We start from the raw sequence: 16,941 nt of genomic DNA on the forward strand, positions 1-16,941 counted from the left end.
AAGGCAAGGGCCCAAAACGTAGTGAGGTGACATCAAAATTGCCTATCTCAAAACCACCTGGTTTTACAAGGGGGGTCACCTGGGTTTTTGGCCCGGTGCTCGGCGGCCATCTAGGGAAACCTACCAAACCCATACATTTCTGAAAACTAGACACCCGGGGGCTTCCAGGGAGGTATGGCTTGCGTGGATCCCCCAAAGTTTCCTTACCCAGAATCCCCTGCAAACCTCAATTTTAGCTGAAAAAATCACTTTTTTCACACATTTGTGTGTGGGAAAGTTGTGGCATTTGAGATAGGCAATTTTGATGTTACCTCACTACGTTTTGCGCCGTTTCCTGTCGCGGGTACTAGGCCAACCCACACAAGTGAGGTACCGTTTTTCTCGCAAGACTTTGGGGAACGCGGGGTGGGTGGAAATTTGTGGATCCACGCAGATTCCAGAACTTTCCACTACAGAAATGTGGGGAAAATGTGTTTTTTTGGACAATTTTTTAGGTTTGCAAGGGATTCTGGGTAACAGACCCTGGTGGGAGGCAGTCAAGTCACCCCATCCTGGATTCCCCTGGGTGTCTACTTTTCAAAAATGTATAGGTTTGCTAGGTTTCCCAAGGTGCCCGCAGAGCTAGGGATCAAAAACTACAGCTAGTCATTTTGCCAAAAAAGGGTCATTTTTCACTGCGAAATTGAGATGTGACCACGTTGCGTTTTGCGCCATTTCCTGTCGCGGGCACTAGGCCGACCCACACAAGTGAGGTACCGTTTTTCTCGTAAGACTTTGGGGAACGCGGGGTGGGTGGAAATTTGTGGATCCACGCAGATTCCGGAACTTTCCACCACAGAAATGTGGGGAAAATGTGGTATTTTGGATAATTTTTTAGGTTTGCAAGGGATTCTGGGTAACAGACCCTGGTGGGAGGCAGTCAAGTCACCCCATCCTGGATTCCCCTGGGTGTCTACTTTTCAAAAATATATAGGTTTGCTAGGTTTCCCAAGGTGCCCGCAGAGCTAGGGATCAAAAACTACAGCTAGTCATTTTGCCTAAAAAAGGGTCATTTTTCACTGCGAAATTGAGATGTGACCACGTTGCGTTTTGTGCCGTTTCCTGTCGCGGGCACTAGGACGACCCACACAAGTGAGGTACCGTTTTTCTCGGAAGACTTTGGGGAACGCGAGGTGGGTGGAAATTTGTGGATCCACGCAGATTCCGGAACTTTCCACAACAGAAATGTGGGGAAAATGTGGTTTTTTTGACAATTTTTTAGGTTTGCAAGGGTTTCTGGGTAACAGACCCTGGTGGGAAGCAGTCAAGTCACCCCATCCTGGATTCCCCTGGGTGTCTAGTTTTCAAAAATGTATAGGTTTGCTAGGTTTCCCAAGGTGCCCGCAGAGCTAGGGTTCAAACACTAGAGCTAGGCACTTTGCCAAAAAAGGGTAAATTTTCACTGCGATATTGAGTTGTGACCACGTTGCGTTTTGTGCCGTTTCCTGTCGCGGGCACTATGCCTACACACACAAGTGAGGTACCATTTTTATCGGGAGACTTAGGGTAATTCAGATTTGTAAAGGAACTGTTATTATCTATTGACTTTCGATGCATTTCTGCCTTCCAAACGAAAGGCATTGTGTAAAAAATAAGTCATTCTAAAAAATGACTGATAATTCTCATGCTAGTATGAGTATTCCCAATTTCAGAAATGTGCAAATATCTACTGTTTCTAAACTCTATATTTTGTTCCCATTTCAGAAATACATAGGTGTCTTTCATAACGATTTTTCCATGTACACATTTTTACAGAATAATTACTATATACCCGGTACATAATAAAAAACCATTGCAAGTTGCTGCTCAGTTTTTGGCTCTGGGCTCGTCGGGTTCTTGGTGAACCTACAAGTCCTATATATCCCCACAACCAGCAATGTCCAGCGGATGCAACGGTATATTGCTTTCAAAGAGCTGTCATAATTAGAAGAAGTTACAGGTGAAAACGTTGACACAAAAGGCTGTTTTTTTCAACTAATTTTCAATTTATCCTAAATTTAACGGTTTGTTTCTATAAAAAAACCTTGATGGATCTACACAAAAGACCCCTTGCTGAATTCAGAATTGTGTCTTCTTCTCGAAAATGTATAGCTTTCCAGGATCCATTATTGCTTTTGTACCCATTTCTGCCATTAACTGGAAGGAGGTCAAAAGCACAAAAAATAGCAAAAATAGGCTATGTCCCAGAAAAATGCCAAAACTGTGTAAAAAATGTTGGGTTTCTGACAAAAGTCTGGTATCCTCGAAAAGCTGGGAAAATGGTGATTTCAACCCCATAAACCCTTTTTTGATACCATTTGCAGGGAAAAACCCAGATGGTTTCATTTGCAGCCCGTTTTTCCAATTTTTCCGAAAAAAAACAAAATTTTACTGTATTTTGGCTCATTTCTGTGACCCCTCCAGGGGAATCCACAAACCCTGAGTACCTTTAGAATCCCCATGATGTTGGAAGAAAAGGACGCAAATTTGGCGTGGATACCTATTGTGGTCAAAAAGTTACAGGGGCCTAAGCGCCCACTACCCCAAATAGCCAAAAAAAGGCTTGGCACAGGAGGGGGAAAAGGCCTGGCAACGAAAGGGTTAAGTTGGGGAATTAATTCCTCTTCAATCCAGAGGTCCCCTAGGGGCCAACTATCCAACCAGGTACCTCCAGGAAGCGCCACGGAGCTGCGTTGCAGAGTGTTGTAAAAAGGGGCGTGGCCTCTGAACACGGCTCTGCAACGCAGCTCCCTGATGCATACTGGAGGTACCTGGTGGGCTAGTTGGCCCCCAGGAGACCACAGGATTGAAGAGGAATTAATTCCCCAACTTAAAACGCACCACAGGGCGTTTTTGCACAGGTCACCTCAGGCCCCGCCCCCTTTCTTTACCATTGTATAAATATTCCTCTAAAATCAGCCGAACTACGAATTCCGATTTACTCACCTGTTATCAGGAGAGAACCCAGGGCTGCATCTTTTAGAGCAGCACTGACCCTGAAAAGTAATTCTAACCGTACTTACCAGTAACTTGTATTTCCTTCCATATGAATCCATTATGTGATTTTCAGCAGAAAAGTTTCAAAGTGTCCATTTTTGAAACGTACAAATATTCCTCTAAAATCAGCCGAATTACGAATTACTCACCTGTTATCAGGAGGGAACCCAGGGCTGCATCTTTTATACCAGCAGTGACCCTGAAAGATTATTTTAAGTGTACTTACCAGTAACTTGTATTTCCTTCCATAGGAATCCATTGTGTGCTTTTAAGTAGAAAAGTTTCTAAGTGTCTATTTTCACAAACTAAAAATATTCCTGAAAAATCGTCTGTATGACTTAAATGCATTCTTTCAACTGTTTACAGGAGATTCACCTGTGCTGGATCCAGGATCCACCACTGAGTAAGAAAAAGTAACGATAACACTACTTACCTGCTAAGTGAATTTTCTGCCATAGCATAACATTGGTGATTCTATGTGAAAAATGTTCTAAGTGTCAACTTTTAAAATACAATAATAATCCTTAAAAATCACTGCTGTAACCAAAACGCTTTTACTCAACTGTTTACAGGAGATGTCCAAGGACTGAATCTATCTTCCAGTCCTGTGGTTAGAAAAGTAATCCATAAAGTAACTAATTGCATTTGACTAGAAATTCACATTAGCTCAATGTTGCTTTGTGTTTGAAATTGTGTTGCCCATTGCAACAACTGTAACTACTGTACTTAAAAGTCTAATGCCTATTTGCAAAGTATTTAAACTAAAGTAATTCATTCTGAGAAAGTATATTTTGTATTGTAATGTATAATGTAAATAAAAAAATAAAATATCTAAAAATAAACAGTTTAAACAATGTAGTAAATCAGTATAAAAAAAAATTCAGTATAACAATTAATACATTAAAAATTGTCATTTACAAAACCTTTGAAATTCACTGAAAAAAACATAGGTTTCAGGCCTGGTATAGTTAGGAATTAGCATTTAAAAAACCTTTGAAATTCACTGAAAAAACAATAGGTTTTAGGGGTGTTCTAGTTAGCTGGACATTTCACTCGAACAAAACCATTGAAATTCCTCCGATATAGTTAGTTGTACTAACTACATCTCGCGCGCCCGCAATCCACTGCTGATGATGTCACATATTACATCATTCATGACATGTTCAGTGACATCACTGATGACATCTCAAATGACATCACTGATGACATCACTGATGACATCATCCACGTGACAATCAGATACACCTCATCATACACTAGTATAACCTTTCATCACTCACTGTAAAATAGAGAGTGCCAGATTTAAAACCATTGACACACCAATACAAGTTTCTAAACACCCACTCAGTGATTCCTAGATCTATGCACACATCTAATCACTTACCTATAGATTCACTCATACATGCTGTCAATGATCAATAGAACACTATCAAATATACTTATACACCTATATCGACATTACACACCAGCACACATCCTAATCACTTATGAAGTCATCCTACTCACTTATGCAAACAATGGATCATACTTACTTTTACTTAGCTATACACTTATAAAAATACCACTTCATCTATTCATATAGATAATAACTCATACTTAGTGTGTTATAAAAACACTATTACAACTATACAGCTATCAATACAGTCACTCATACAATCACTGAGTCTTATGTATACTTATTTATATACAACAACTGACACATACACTGGCTTTTATTTTTCTAGTTTGTTGGACATGTACCATTGAGACATATATTGGCTCATCGCCACAACCATAAAGATATTCACTCACCCAAACAACTGTTATAACATGTAGTTTTAACTTCAGATACCTACTGAATCAACTATTCACACATCTTTGGGTAGTCACACACCACCCACCGAACCACACACACATTCACTCTTCCATACAAATACTCAGTTAACTAATAAATAAATAATATAGACTTTCACGTAGCTAGTAACCAACTGGTGCAGCAGTTTACACAACAACTGACAAAGTGATACAGATATTCACACAGTTTTGTCACTATCCAATATATTTAGTGAGACACTATAAATTAGTCAAGTAAACAGTCAATCACACTGCTACTAAATCCTTCATCCAGATATTTATATATCCACCCATTCTTCAATGCAAATTGCTATATATATATCATGCATATTTAAATAACGAACCAAACCACATTCACTGGATAATGTCATCAGTGATGTCATTTGAGATGTCATCAGTGATGTCACTGACCATGTCATGAATGATGTAATATGTGACATCATCAGCAGTGGATTGCGGGCGCGCGAGATGTAGTTAGTACAGCTAACTATATCAATGGTTTTGTTCGAGTGAAATGTCCAGCTAACTAGAACACCCCTAAAACCTATTGTTTTTTCAGTGAATTTCTGAAGTTTTTTAAATGCTAATTCCTAACTATATCAGGCCTGAAACCCAGGTTTTTGTCAGTGAATAGATATATATATATATATATATATATATATATACATATATACATGTATAAATACACATATATACATATACATACATATATACATCTACAAATATATATATATATATATATATTAGTCTATAGTGTCTCTCAGCGTGTAGTTTATGGTGGACTGTCATCCGACTTGGCTTGTACAGCCAGCAGGAGCGTGTCACATTCTGTAGTTGGTGTACCATTATCTAACTGATGGTAACTATGTGTCATGACATTAATCTCTGCTGTACAACTTTTTATCAACTCCAGAAGCCATTTTGCAACTTGTGGGGCCACAGTGGACTTCCAGCTCGCCACTATATTATGTTTACCTAGTAGTAGGGCAAGGTTGAGCGATAGAGATGTCTGTTTGGCTAGTTTGGGTCTTGGAAATCTACCCAATAGGCACCCTACCAATGTTGTGGGAAATGGTCTGCCTGTAAAGTCCGTTAAGCGAGCAGTCTGGGTCTTCCAGTAAGTTAGTATGTGAGGGCAGTCCCTGCCATGTGGAAACAGTCTGCCTCCCACCTGGCAGTGGAGGCAAGTCGCCAGGAGTTCCGGGTAAAGTTTAGTCAATCAGGCTGGAGACAGGTATGTGCAGTGGAGGTACACTTAAAATGGGGCATCCTATTCACTCCATTTGTATACTCTAATACTGTGTCCCATTCTTTGGTATAGATAGTGTCACCCATCCTTATGCCCATTCAGATTTCAGTACCTCTGTGGGGGTATGGAACATCAGGGCCACTGCCCTATGCATACATGCTACCGCCGTACTGTTCACCCTGTGTGTTAATAGTGTGGACCATGCCTCTGCTCGGCTCCTGCATTTCCCGAGCCCACATCAGCTATTGCTGACCTGAGTGCACCATATAAGAGAAACTGCCCTCTATGTATCCCATAATCTGCCATCAGCGTCTCAAAAGTTAGTAGCTGCCCATCACTGTATAGGTCTCCCTTAGCAGCGATTCCACCGGAATCCAGTTGTGTAGGTTATGCTGATCTACCACTGTGTCCATGGCTGGCACCGCCCCGATTGGAAGTTTAGGGGAGTATGGGATCCCTAAGCCTGCTTTTTTAGTGTATGTGTCCCAGCATGCCTTTGTTGATTGTAACATCCTGGTGTATGGGATGTTTGGTTCTGTGGTATAGGATTCACAGCAAGTCACCATTGTTTAACAAGCCTACCAGATCCTGCCTTACAGGGTCCAAATTGATTGCCAGTCATCGTGCTAGCCATACCAGTTGAGCTGCAACATAATACATATCAGGGTTGGGGGCACCCATGCCGTCCATATCTAAGGGGTTCATAGCTTTTCTATGGTGAGCCTACGTCAGGGTCCCCATATCAATTCCGAGAATACAGACCTTAGTTCCTTGAAGAGTGAATTTGGCAGAGTAAGGCGGAGGGCCAGAAAGAAATACAACAATCTAGGAAGAACAATCATCTTCAATATAGCCACCTGGCTCAAAGGAGATAGTGGGAGGAAATTTCCAAAAGGCATTGATTCCCTTATGCGTGTCACATTTTCATCTACGTTGCCTCCTTTCAAATCCTGGTATGTACGGTAGATCTGCACTCCCAGGTATTTAAATATAATGGGTTACAAGGCTAGGGAGCCCTTCAAAAACAGGAGGTGATCGAATGACGGTGCGGCCGCAACATGAACAAGCATGACATCCCAATTTACCGGCAGACAAGATACCTTCCAGAACTCCTCAAACAATCCTCTCAGGGCGGGCAGAGTGGCTTCTGGGTCCCTAAAGAACAAAAGGGCATCACCCGCATACCAGTGAAGCCCTACTTTTGTCGCCTCCTCGCTCTTTGAACAACCATGTTTTCCCAGGGTGGGAAAGCACACTATTCCTTGAGGTACTGAAATACCTGCTTGTTGGGTGCGTGCATTGGAAGACAAAATGCATACTGCGGCTCTGTATTCACAAACGTGGTCTTTTGAAACCATTCTGCTTTTGTTTTGTAATGATATAAGCAATGGGCATTAGGTCAGCTCCGTTACTCTCACACGTTCCTTTCTGCACCCTCGTTCCCTTATGTCACTGTTTACTTCTCTTTCTTTTACCCGGTTAACTGACTTTTCTCTCTTGCTCTGGGGGTGAAGGCCGATGATGAGAAATACTCCCGGACCGGACGCCGGACCTTAAAAGAGTGCCAGCGATAAGCGCCCACCACCTGCAATCACCGGTACATATTAGGCGCTATAGTAGAGTCTAGAGATAGTTCATCCGATTCTTGTGTGAGATGTGCTCTGTCGTAACTACTTGTCATTTGCTATGACGGGGGAATGGAGATGCGGAGACAGAGAAAGAGACGAGGGAGGAAGGGATACTGAGATGTAGGGAGGGATAGCAAGCAAGATGGATGTGACAGCAACAAGATAGGAAGCGATAGCAAGATAGGGAGAGGAGAGCATTGGGGGTTGCGAGACAATGGAAGGGGCAGCAAGAGACAGTCACCGGGCAGTGTCACTAGCACCCAGCCAGTGACAGAGGAGGGGAGATGCTGAGATAGCGAAAGAGATAAGGTATGAAGGGATACTTAGATGATGGGAAAGTGAGAGTGTCACTGGAAGAGAGTGACGCCGATAGAGCAGCTCGCTGCCACTTACAGGTGAAGGTGGTGAATTCTGAGAGAGAGATAGGTAAAGAGAAAAGTGACAGTTCACAGAGGCACTTTCACAGTTGCTTTATTAACCTTCCTGCTTTCCCATACTTGCTTGAAAATGCACCATTTTTCTTCTCTTTTTTCAAAATTTTCACGGGAAGAGAATCGCAAAGAACCCCCCCTTATGGTGGTTCGGGCTCGCTACGCTCGCTCGCAACGGTGCAGTATGACAATCATTTTACGCCTCACCACTTTCAAATGTCACCAGCCGCCCCTGCCCTGTAGACTTAAAAGGGCAACCCACTATACTGTAACCCTGCAGACTGTGCATGATGGACAGCAGACTATTAAGAAGGGATGGTCGTCCCAATTGCCTAGCATTCAAACACAACAGCATTCACAACAGTACGACGAGTGCTCCATTGAAAGAGGATTGGATCTAGATATTTAGGTGTAAAGCCAAGGTGACCAATTAAGAATCACTGGAGCATTTTAAAAAAGACAATAAATTGGCCAAGGGGAAATTTCCATTACGTCTGCGTAATCTCACACAATGTTGTGTTATACGAGATTCCCCAAATCAAAGGCCACATAGCACAACTGTGTGCTGTACGTGGCAAATATTTTGCATGTGCGTACAGGAACAAAACGAACAACTAGATTGCGAGTGACTGCTTTTGGCAGCACTTGGGTTTTTTTGTGGTGTGAAATGCATCCTCCCTTTCAAAATAGAAACAAGGATGCAATTTGAGCTAAAACATACCACAAAAAACTGTTTTGCATTTCATGCAATTATGCATAACGTTTCTTAAACTCCCGCAAACGTCCTCCATAGACAATACACCCGATTTATATCTTCAAAGGAAGGCAGGAATGAGAAAGAAAACCTTTCACATGAAACTGACTGAATTTTTCTCACGTAATAATTTAAATGGTTTACTCATACTTAGAGTTCTAAAAGAAGTAACTTCAGTAGAAATAATGATCAACTAATTAAATAAAACCGGTTACGTTTGTCAAGCAGCAAAATTATTTGGCAAAAAAGGAATAATTTGACAAGCATAATCTGTGAATAATCTGGGAATACCTTCATTACTGAAACATTCAAGTGATTAGCAATTTCGAAATTGTAATTGTAAAGGATACTGTCAGTGCTCCAACTCAGAGATGCAATTCCACTAGGTGAAATATGAGGATTAAAGTGCTCTATCACCTCCATTGAAGCATAATCCCATATTTTAATATCCTCACCAGCAGTCGCAAATCCGAGAAAATCCTGCATAACTGGACCTAGTAAAGAATTAATACATATTTAGAAAACAGTCTAAATCTTATGGTTATTCAGATATCAATAAATGATCAGATTGTTTATTAAAGGACCTCTATTTAGGAAAAGTTACCAGATCTATTAGGATGGTTCAGTTCATCCACCATTTAAAATGGATTAAAATTCACAAAAATTGTGAACTAGCATTATAATCATTCCAACACAGAGGTCAGATTACAGTTACAGTCACCAATGACGGTCTTCAAAAATAGATTTAGATATTCGACAACCATTTATGTCATTTTACAGTGATCAAGTCAGTATAGTTATTGATGATTCACTTTGTATTGGAAATTTCAAATTCATGTTTTGGCCATATGTTTTCCAATTTTTTACGTATTGTTAGAATTTGGGTTTCTGGTTGCTAAGGTATATACCTTACCCTGGCAGAACCCACCACTGTAGTCAGGGCAAGCGCGATACACAACTGAGATAACCTATGCTCATCCTCTGGTAGCTTGACGCAGAGCAGACGGGCTTGTCAAAAGAGGCAATGTGTAAAGTATTTGTGCAACACACACAGTACCCCAATGAAAACAGCACAAAGAGATTCCAATCCGGTTTAGAAATCTAGCTTAATATATTCTAAACAAAGCAAGACCAAAACCATAAAAATCAGCTGAGTATGTTTCAAGTTACTACATTAAATGCACAACGGAATTACAGTGCTCAAATCATATTCACTAGTTGTTACTTTATGGTAATACTAGGACAAATGCAGGTTAAAGTATTCTTGATCCAGGCAGTGGATCACTGGGTGTTTACAAACACAGATCATGCCAACTGGCACTTGTTGAGAAATCTGCACGGGTCCATGGACCTCGAGGTCAACGGGTTGGAATCACAGGACCTTTCGAAAGACGCAGGGGCCTCACATCACTCTGATCAAGGTTGGCACGCAGCATCGGAGCTCCCCACAGGAGCGGGTGGAGCTGACACACAGACCCTTGCTGTCAAGGCAAATAGGCAGGGCCGCACAGCGAGGGCTTTCCTCGGTGCTGCAGAATCTCTGGTCATAGGCACTCAGAGCGTTACCACAGCAATGCCCTCAATCTTTTTCACCAGCAGTGCTAAGCAGGGGCAAAGCACCCAACGCTGGGACTTCACTCCCTACAAGGAGCTTGATTTGGAGCAGCACAAGCTGTCCAACAGGCCCAGATATTTGAAGTGTAATTTCCGGACTCCCGTATAGTAAAGTCCTTCGGAAGTGGTTAAAGTCCTTGATGGCCCTGAGAATTTAGGAACAGGGGGCAAGCCGTCAAGCCCTTGGAGAAAAGTTTTAAGTTCAGCACGCAAAAGGTTCAGGTAGCAGGTCAGCACAACAAGGCAGGTAGCAGAGTGGCAGTCACTCCTGGCTGCACAACAGTCCTTCTGGCAACCTAGAAATGTAGATCCACCAGTGTGTGGTTACAGATTCAAAAAGTGTCTGAATTGAAGGGGTCAAGGCCCTAGTATTTATACCCAAAAGTGCCTTTGATGTAGGGGTGACTTCAAAGGAGCTCTCTGAAGTGCACAAGGATCACTTTCAACCCAGTCCTGTCTGCCAGGCTATCTGTGGGTGGTGATCAGCCCTTTGTGTGTGGGCTGGACACTACCCATTCAAGTGAAGTGTGAGCCCCCTCCGATCCCTCGTGCCCAGAAAGACCCATCAGTATGCAGATGAAGTTGAATGTCCTATGTTGTGGCCCTCCAGCGGGAATGCATAAATGTAGCTGTCACCCGGCCCAGACGTGTATTGGAGACAGGCTATCAGGCACACAGAGCAGTAAGTGAAGAGAAATGTCCACTTTCTAAAAGTGGCATTTCTAAAACAGTAAGAATAAATCCAACTTCACCAGTATGGAGGATTTATCATTACAATTCCAAAGATATAACACATGAAAAAGCTACTCCTCTCTGATCAATAATTACCACTTAAGAAGGTTTAAGGGAATTCCCAATGCTAACATATGAGAGGGGTAGGCCTCACAGTAGTGAAGAACGAATTTAGCTGTTGTGGCTACCGGGACATGCAAAACACAACAGTACATGTGATACCTTATACTTACATAGCACCGTGCCATTAGGGCTATCAAGAGCCTACCCTAGGGGTGACTTATTCGTAATAAAAAGAAGAGCTTAGGTCCTAGCAAGTAGTTTTAAATGCCAAGTGGAAGTGGCAGTAAACTGCCCACGCAGGCACTGCAGTGGCAGGCATGAGACCGGTGTGAAAGGGTACTTCTGTGTGTGGCATAATCAGTGCTGCAGCCAATTAATAGCATTAAACTTGCATGCCCTGGGTATATGGCATACCACCGTACAAGGAACTTACAAGTAAATTAAATATGTCAATCAGGTATACACCAGTTACAAACATGTTTAGGGAAGAAGCATGTGCACTTCAGCAATGATTAGCAGTAGTAAAGTGCTCAGAGTCCTAAGGCCAACAAAAAGATACAGCAAAACATGGAGGTACAAAGCAAAACATTTGGGGGAAGAAGACCCTAAGGATGCCAGCATGAACAAGTATTAAGGTCAAGAAAGTAAGAAACCCATGCTGAAAATGCTACACTAGAACTCAAGATATAACCAACCATGAACAATGAACTGCAGGACGGAATAAACCAGGAGGCAAGGCTTCTTAGTAAGAGACAAGACCTGAAACAACAACAACATCAGAACTGCTTCAACCCTCCTGTAATTCAGAACGTAATTGAAGACTCATCTCTTTAAACATACCAGAGCTTTGTCCTTCTGTTTAGCAATCCATTCTTACAAACTAGGGAAGCACTAAACTATATAAATGCCTCTACATAAATAGCCAAAGCCACCAGGAATAGAAGGATGAAGAAAAGGATGGATCAACATTGCAAAAAGCAGGAAAGAGATCCTGTAAGAGTGAGGTAAAGAAACGGGGGTGGCTGGTGGTGGATTGAAGAGGCATGAGGTGGAATCAACACTACTCAACCTTGGCATTCGGCGCCGGAACTTATTATTTTATAGAATTAAATACCAGGGTGCTTCGAAGCAAACCTTTCATTTAAAAAAAAAAAAAAAAAATCATTGTTTGGTTTGAATCTTTGTAGTTTTCGTTTTCTGAGACAATGTTTATTACATTTTTTTTTTAGCTAGAACTGTTACAAACATTAATGTCAATTCATTATTTGTAATAAAGTAAAATTAAACTGATAGTAACACAAACTCGTTGCTAAAAAGTGCATCTTTTAAAATGAATGCGTCTTATTTGCATGGACTGTAATAAGGAAACCAAAAAGAGCAGGTCCTTCTACCTTATGGAGGTGAGAGACCATCCCAATCAAAAATTCTACCTTTTAAGTGCTAACACAATGTAATTCAAATAACATGTTACTCTATAACCAATGCTTTACTCTGGAAATAGGTTCAGGCGTCTTCGGCTACATTTGGGAAATCTTTAATCTCCGTTCTTTACAATGGCCTCTATTTACAAGTTCCCGTCAAGAGAGCAAAGGTGCTAGACAGAATGCAGCAATGTTACACGTTGGCTATGATACATCCTAGTTTATTAGCGGTCTTTAAGTGCAATACATGATTGCCAAGGATTGCCAAGTGGCTTTGAGAACAGGTTCTTAGTCTACAAAAACGGCCCTGGAAAGATCAATGCGCACAAGCCTAAATAACGAGGCATCTCACACACCTGAAAAGTGACGTTTTCTGGTTGTAAGGGCCTAGTTCCATTATTTCGAGAGTTACAGTGCTCAAATAATGGGGATATCAGTAAAACAGTAGGTGTGGTTTGAGGGCACTTAGGAAAGGTCAAGGGGCCAGTTTCTGACTCAAATGATCTCCAAGTCAATAGCCAAAGTCATTGTTGCTAGGATTTAGCTATCAAACAAAAGTGCTCGCCATGGAGGCATAGAACTTCACAGGCTTGTGTATAAAATAAAATGACAGTAGCAATTAGGATGATAGATTAGAAAGAATGCTTTCGAAGCCTTTGGCACCTACTGGACCAATGAGAAACTGGGAATTAGGGTGAATGGCAACAGTGGTAGGTAGAGAAACACTAAGGAATCAGTAAGACTGGCCGCAGGGTACCAGACCAAGTGCTGGAGTAAAGTGTACAACACCTGGTGTTCCTCTGGGGCTGGAAATGGGAAGTCAGTTCCTTCCAGAGAGTCAGAGGGGCTATTGATGGGGTTGGGGTAATGCAGCCTCTCCACTCTCACAGTTCTGGAATTCCCTCTATCCACAACCTCGTAGATATGGCTGATTTCCATGCACCAATTCTGGACAGCTGCGCCGCTAGGCCTAGTGCCAATATCAGCAACACAGCCTACCCGCAAATACAGCAATACCATAATAAATAACACACAAGACACATTGGTTGTTGAGAAAACATTGCTGCAGGTTTATTTTGCATAAGAAATATGTCAACATGGTGGGTCAACTTAAACAGGCGATCCAAGGGAAGGCAGCCCCTATGCTGTCCTGCCCACCTGAAGAGCCAAATTGCACCTTGGCCTAACCAATCGGTGCTAAACATTTTGGGGAATTATCCCTTGCATCTTGTTGACCCCCAGTCCACCCATTTACTCACACCCCTTGAGGAGGCAGAGCATATCCAGGCAAGCCACGGGTTGCTCAGGTTTACAACAGCCCGCAGGACTAACTGGGTGCTGTCGTTCCTCCAGGGTCCTGCCGTACGGATTTCCACCCTTGTTGTGCTCCTGAAGAGGATACCCCTATGTACCATTCAGCCTCTGGATCACCCTGTAACTCTGCCTGCAACAGAAAATTAACAAGTTAACAGCCTTCCTAGCCTAGCCACCTTCCAGCCGACACACCGGGCAAGCGGTAGGGAGGGAACCAGCGTGAAGTCCTGGTGCGCAAAAGGATCGCCAGATGGGCGGGGGAGGTCTATATACCTCCCCCCCCGCCCACTAGCATGCCGGAAATGACATCCTAGGTAGTTCCGGACCCCCAGTGGGTCCAAACACTAGCCTGTCGGGTTGTGCCATCATGTGGCACCAAGTTGGCCGCCCTCTTATTGGGGCCCCAGCGTGGGCCGCGGGCAGCCTCAATCACGTGCGTGTGGTGCAACCAGGCCGGTTGACTCGGGCCACGCATCTTGAATGGCCCTGTGTCACCCAATGACTTATGCACTTATCTTAGGTCTTTCTCTGTACTATGCTAAGCGTGTGCTCTCGGTTATAGGCTGACCACAACTGGGTGTCACCAACTCTTTGAAATGCCTGTAAAAGTTGATCGATGTTATATTTTGGGGTATATTGTGGCACCGTGCTTCCATAACATAAGGAAACGCAACAGAAAACAGCCCAAAACTGAAGCAGGGAAAGACGGTTACAGTCTAACTCTGTGCTGCTACGGTGTACTGGATACTGGGGTACCAGGGTGGGGCAGGGCTGCCCATCTACTGTGGCTGGAGATTACTATTCGCACACTACAGCCCAGACCTCACCACTTCTGAAACTGTCCTTCCTTCATCATACACAGGGCCCACGGTTCTGAGCGTGTCAATGCGGCAGTGGTGTGAAATGATAACACAGAAGGGTTGTTTATTTTTCATAACCCCCGCACTGTGCCCACTCCAGAGTACATGCAACTTTCCCCCACTGTATTCCTTAGAAAAAACAAGCCAATATTTATGTGTTTGCAGTGGTCACTTGTTGGCCGCAGTTTTATTTGTAATACATGGATATACCTTGGCATCATTTATTGCCCTGGTCATAAATCATCATTGGTGACTGTCATATTTGCGTCATAAATCATATGCATTTTTGTCATACATCATATCAGCCATAAATCATATGTACATCACCAATTAGCAAATTGGACTGACAAGTCATTGGTTAGCTCATTTGCAGTCTTGTCTTGTTTCTTGTCCCTTTGTTCGGTTGGCCCTCTTTGCGTGGGGTGTAGCTTCTGTCCCGGAGTTAGGCCCCAACTCGCTACCTTGTTGGACTCTGTTCTGCCCTGCCATCCGGCGGGGACTGGGCTGCGAGCACAGTCTCCATTTGCTACCCCCTTTTTGTAGTCCAACTCACCCAGCCGTGAGGCATCCGAAAGTGAGAGGTCCTACACACCGCTCTTAGGCCAACTCACCCAGCCGTGAGGCTTCCCGAGGTGAGTGGTCCTATTCCGGCACCCGCCCTTCGGTGTGCCTCCGTACCAACCATTATCCCCGTAGCTCTCTGCCACGCCGCCAGGGAGGCTTACGTCTTCCTGCGGCTCCCCCTTCTTCCTTTTGTCTTTTTATCTGCAACCTGCCAGAGCCATGGCGCCCCACAGGTTGCCCGAGAATACTCGCATGACTTCCTCTGACAGGTGCACCCCATCCTGCCCTTAGAGTTCCGGGCATCCCATGTGGATGAGCCCATGCCTGATACTTTCCAAACCATTGGTTCTGCAGAATTTGCTAACGGCGAGATTCAGCTTTTTCCTTTAGTCTTCAACTGCTTTTTGTGATTCAACCCGCACCACTCGCTTCTGCTGATCAGTCCTGACCAAGTGATGGTGGTACCCTTGAAAGACCTGACCATTTCCGTGAGGGCTCTTTGTATGTTTTAAAGGAGTGCTTTCCTCCCCAGTTTGGCCAGGTCGTTACCCCCCAAATGGATAATCAATATGTCCGGATGCCATGCCGCGTCTGCCTGCAGTCCGCGAGGGTCGCCGGCAGCTGGTCCCATTTCATTCCTGGTTGGCCCAACCACCTGATGCACGTGTCCACTGGTCGTCCTTACTGTCTATGGCCCCCTCGCCGCCACCAGGACTGTATTCTGGTTATGAAGGAATGGTCCATCACCCACACCAGGCGCGGTTTCCTACCTGCCGAGATAATGACCACAAGTGTCAATTAGCTGCTTGCCCCTTGGGAAAGGTGCCCCTGCACACCCTAGGCAGTTAAGTGGTTCTAGAGTAACTGGTCTCATGAAGGTCCAGTATGCCTGCGACCGCCATCTACCTACTGCCTGTATCCCAGCCTCGGTCATCCAGTGTTGTGCCACTGTTGTTTCTGCCCCGATTCTGAACGGCTGAGGGCTAGACGCATGACTGCTGTATACTGGAATTTGCTCAACTGTGTACCGACCCTGTGTTTGAACAGTGGCCTTTCACCCGCTGGTCGCACTGCCATGAATGCTAGCAAGCAGCACACTGCGCAGCAGCTCTGGTCCTTGATGCATTGCAGCCGCACTACCACCCCCTTGCCCGACTGGTCTGTTTTTGACAGTCTCAGTAGAATCTCTAGTTCAGCTGTTCTGGGCATCACGTCGCTTGCCTGTAGACAGTGCTTAGCTGGCTCCGTCCTTGAGGGTGTCACTAACTCAGTGAGGCGGAATGTCCCAAAGAATGAGGTGGAAAATGCAGCCTTAAACAGTGGGAGCTCAAAGGTGTCCTTTGCTATATCAGCCAGTGTTCCCAACAGTGAGGCAGCTTTGTGTAGTCTATCGGGCGTCTGGTGTCCTTCCTTGCACCATCCGTGCGTTTCCACACTTTGATTGCCGCTTTGATTTAGTGTGA

General features: G+C 43.8%; 1 protein-coding gene across 5 annotated transcripts in view; it reads right to left on the reverse strand.

Annotated features, from left to right (window-relative positions):
* The window catches only part of LOC146855888 (protein NEDD1-like), a 544,173-nt gene that overhangs the window by 431,339 nt on the left and 95,893 nt on the right, over positions 1–16,941 (reverse strand). For all 5 annotated transcript variants that reach the window (XM_085650677.1, XM_085650673.1, XM_085650675.1 and 2 more), the window contains exon 2: positions 9,261–9,404. In XM_085650677.1, the coding sequence (XP_085506803.1) occupies positions 9,261–9,404 (144 nt within the window). The remainder of the gene's footprint in view (positions 1–9,260; positions 9,405–16,941) is intronic.

The sequence above is a fragment of the Triturus cristatus genome, chromosome 4_1 (genome assembly GCF_964204655.1).
Source record: "Triturus cristatus chromosome 4_1, aTriCri1.1, whole genome shotgun sequence".
Lineage (NCBI taxonomy): Eukaryota > Metazoa > Chordata > Amphibia > Caudata > Salamandridae > Triturus > Triturus cristatus.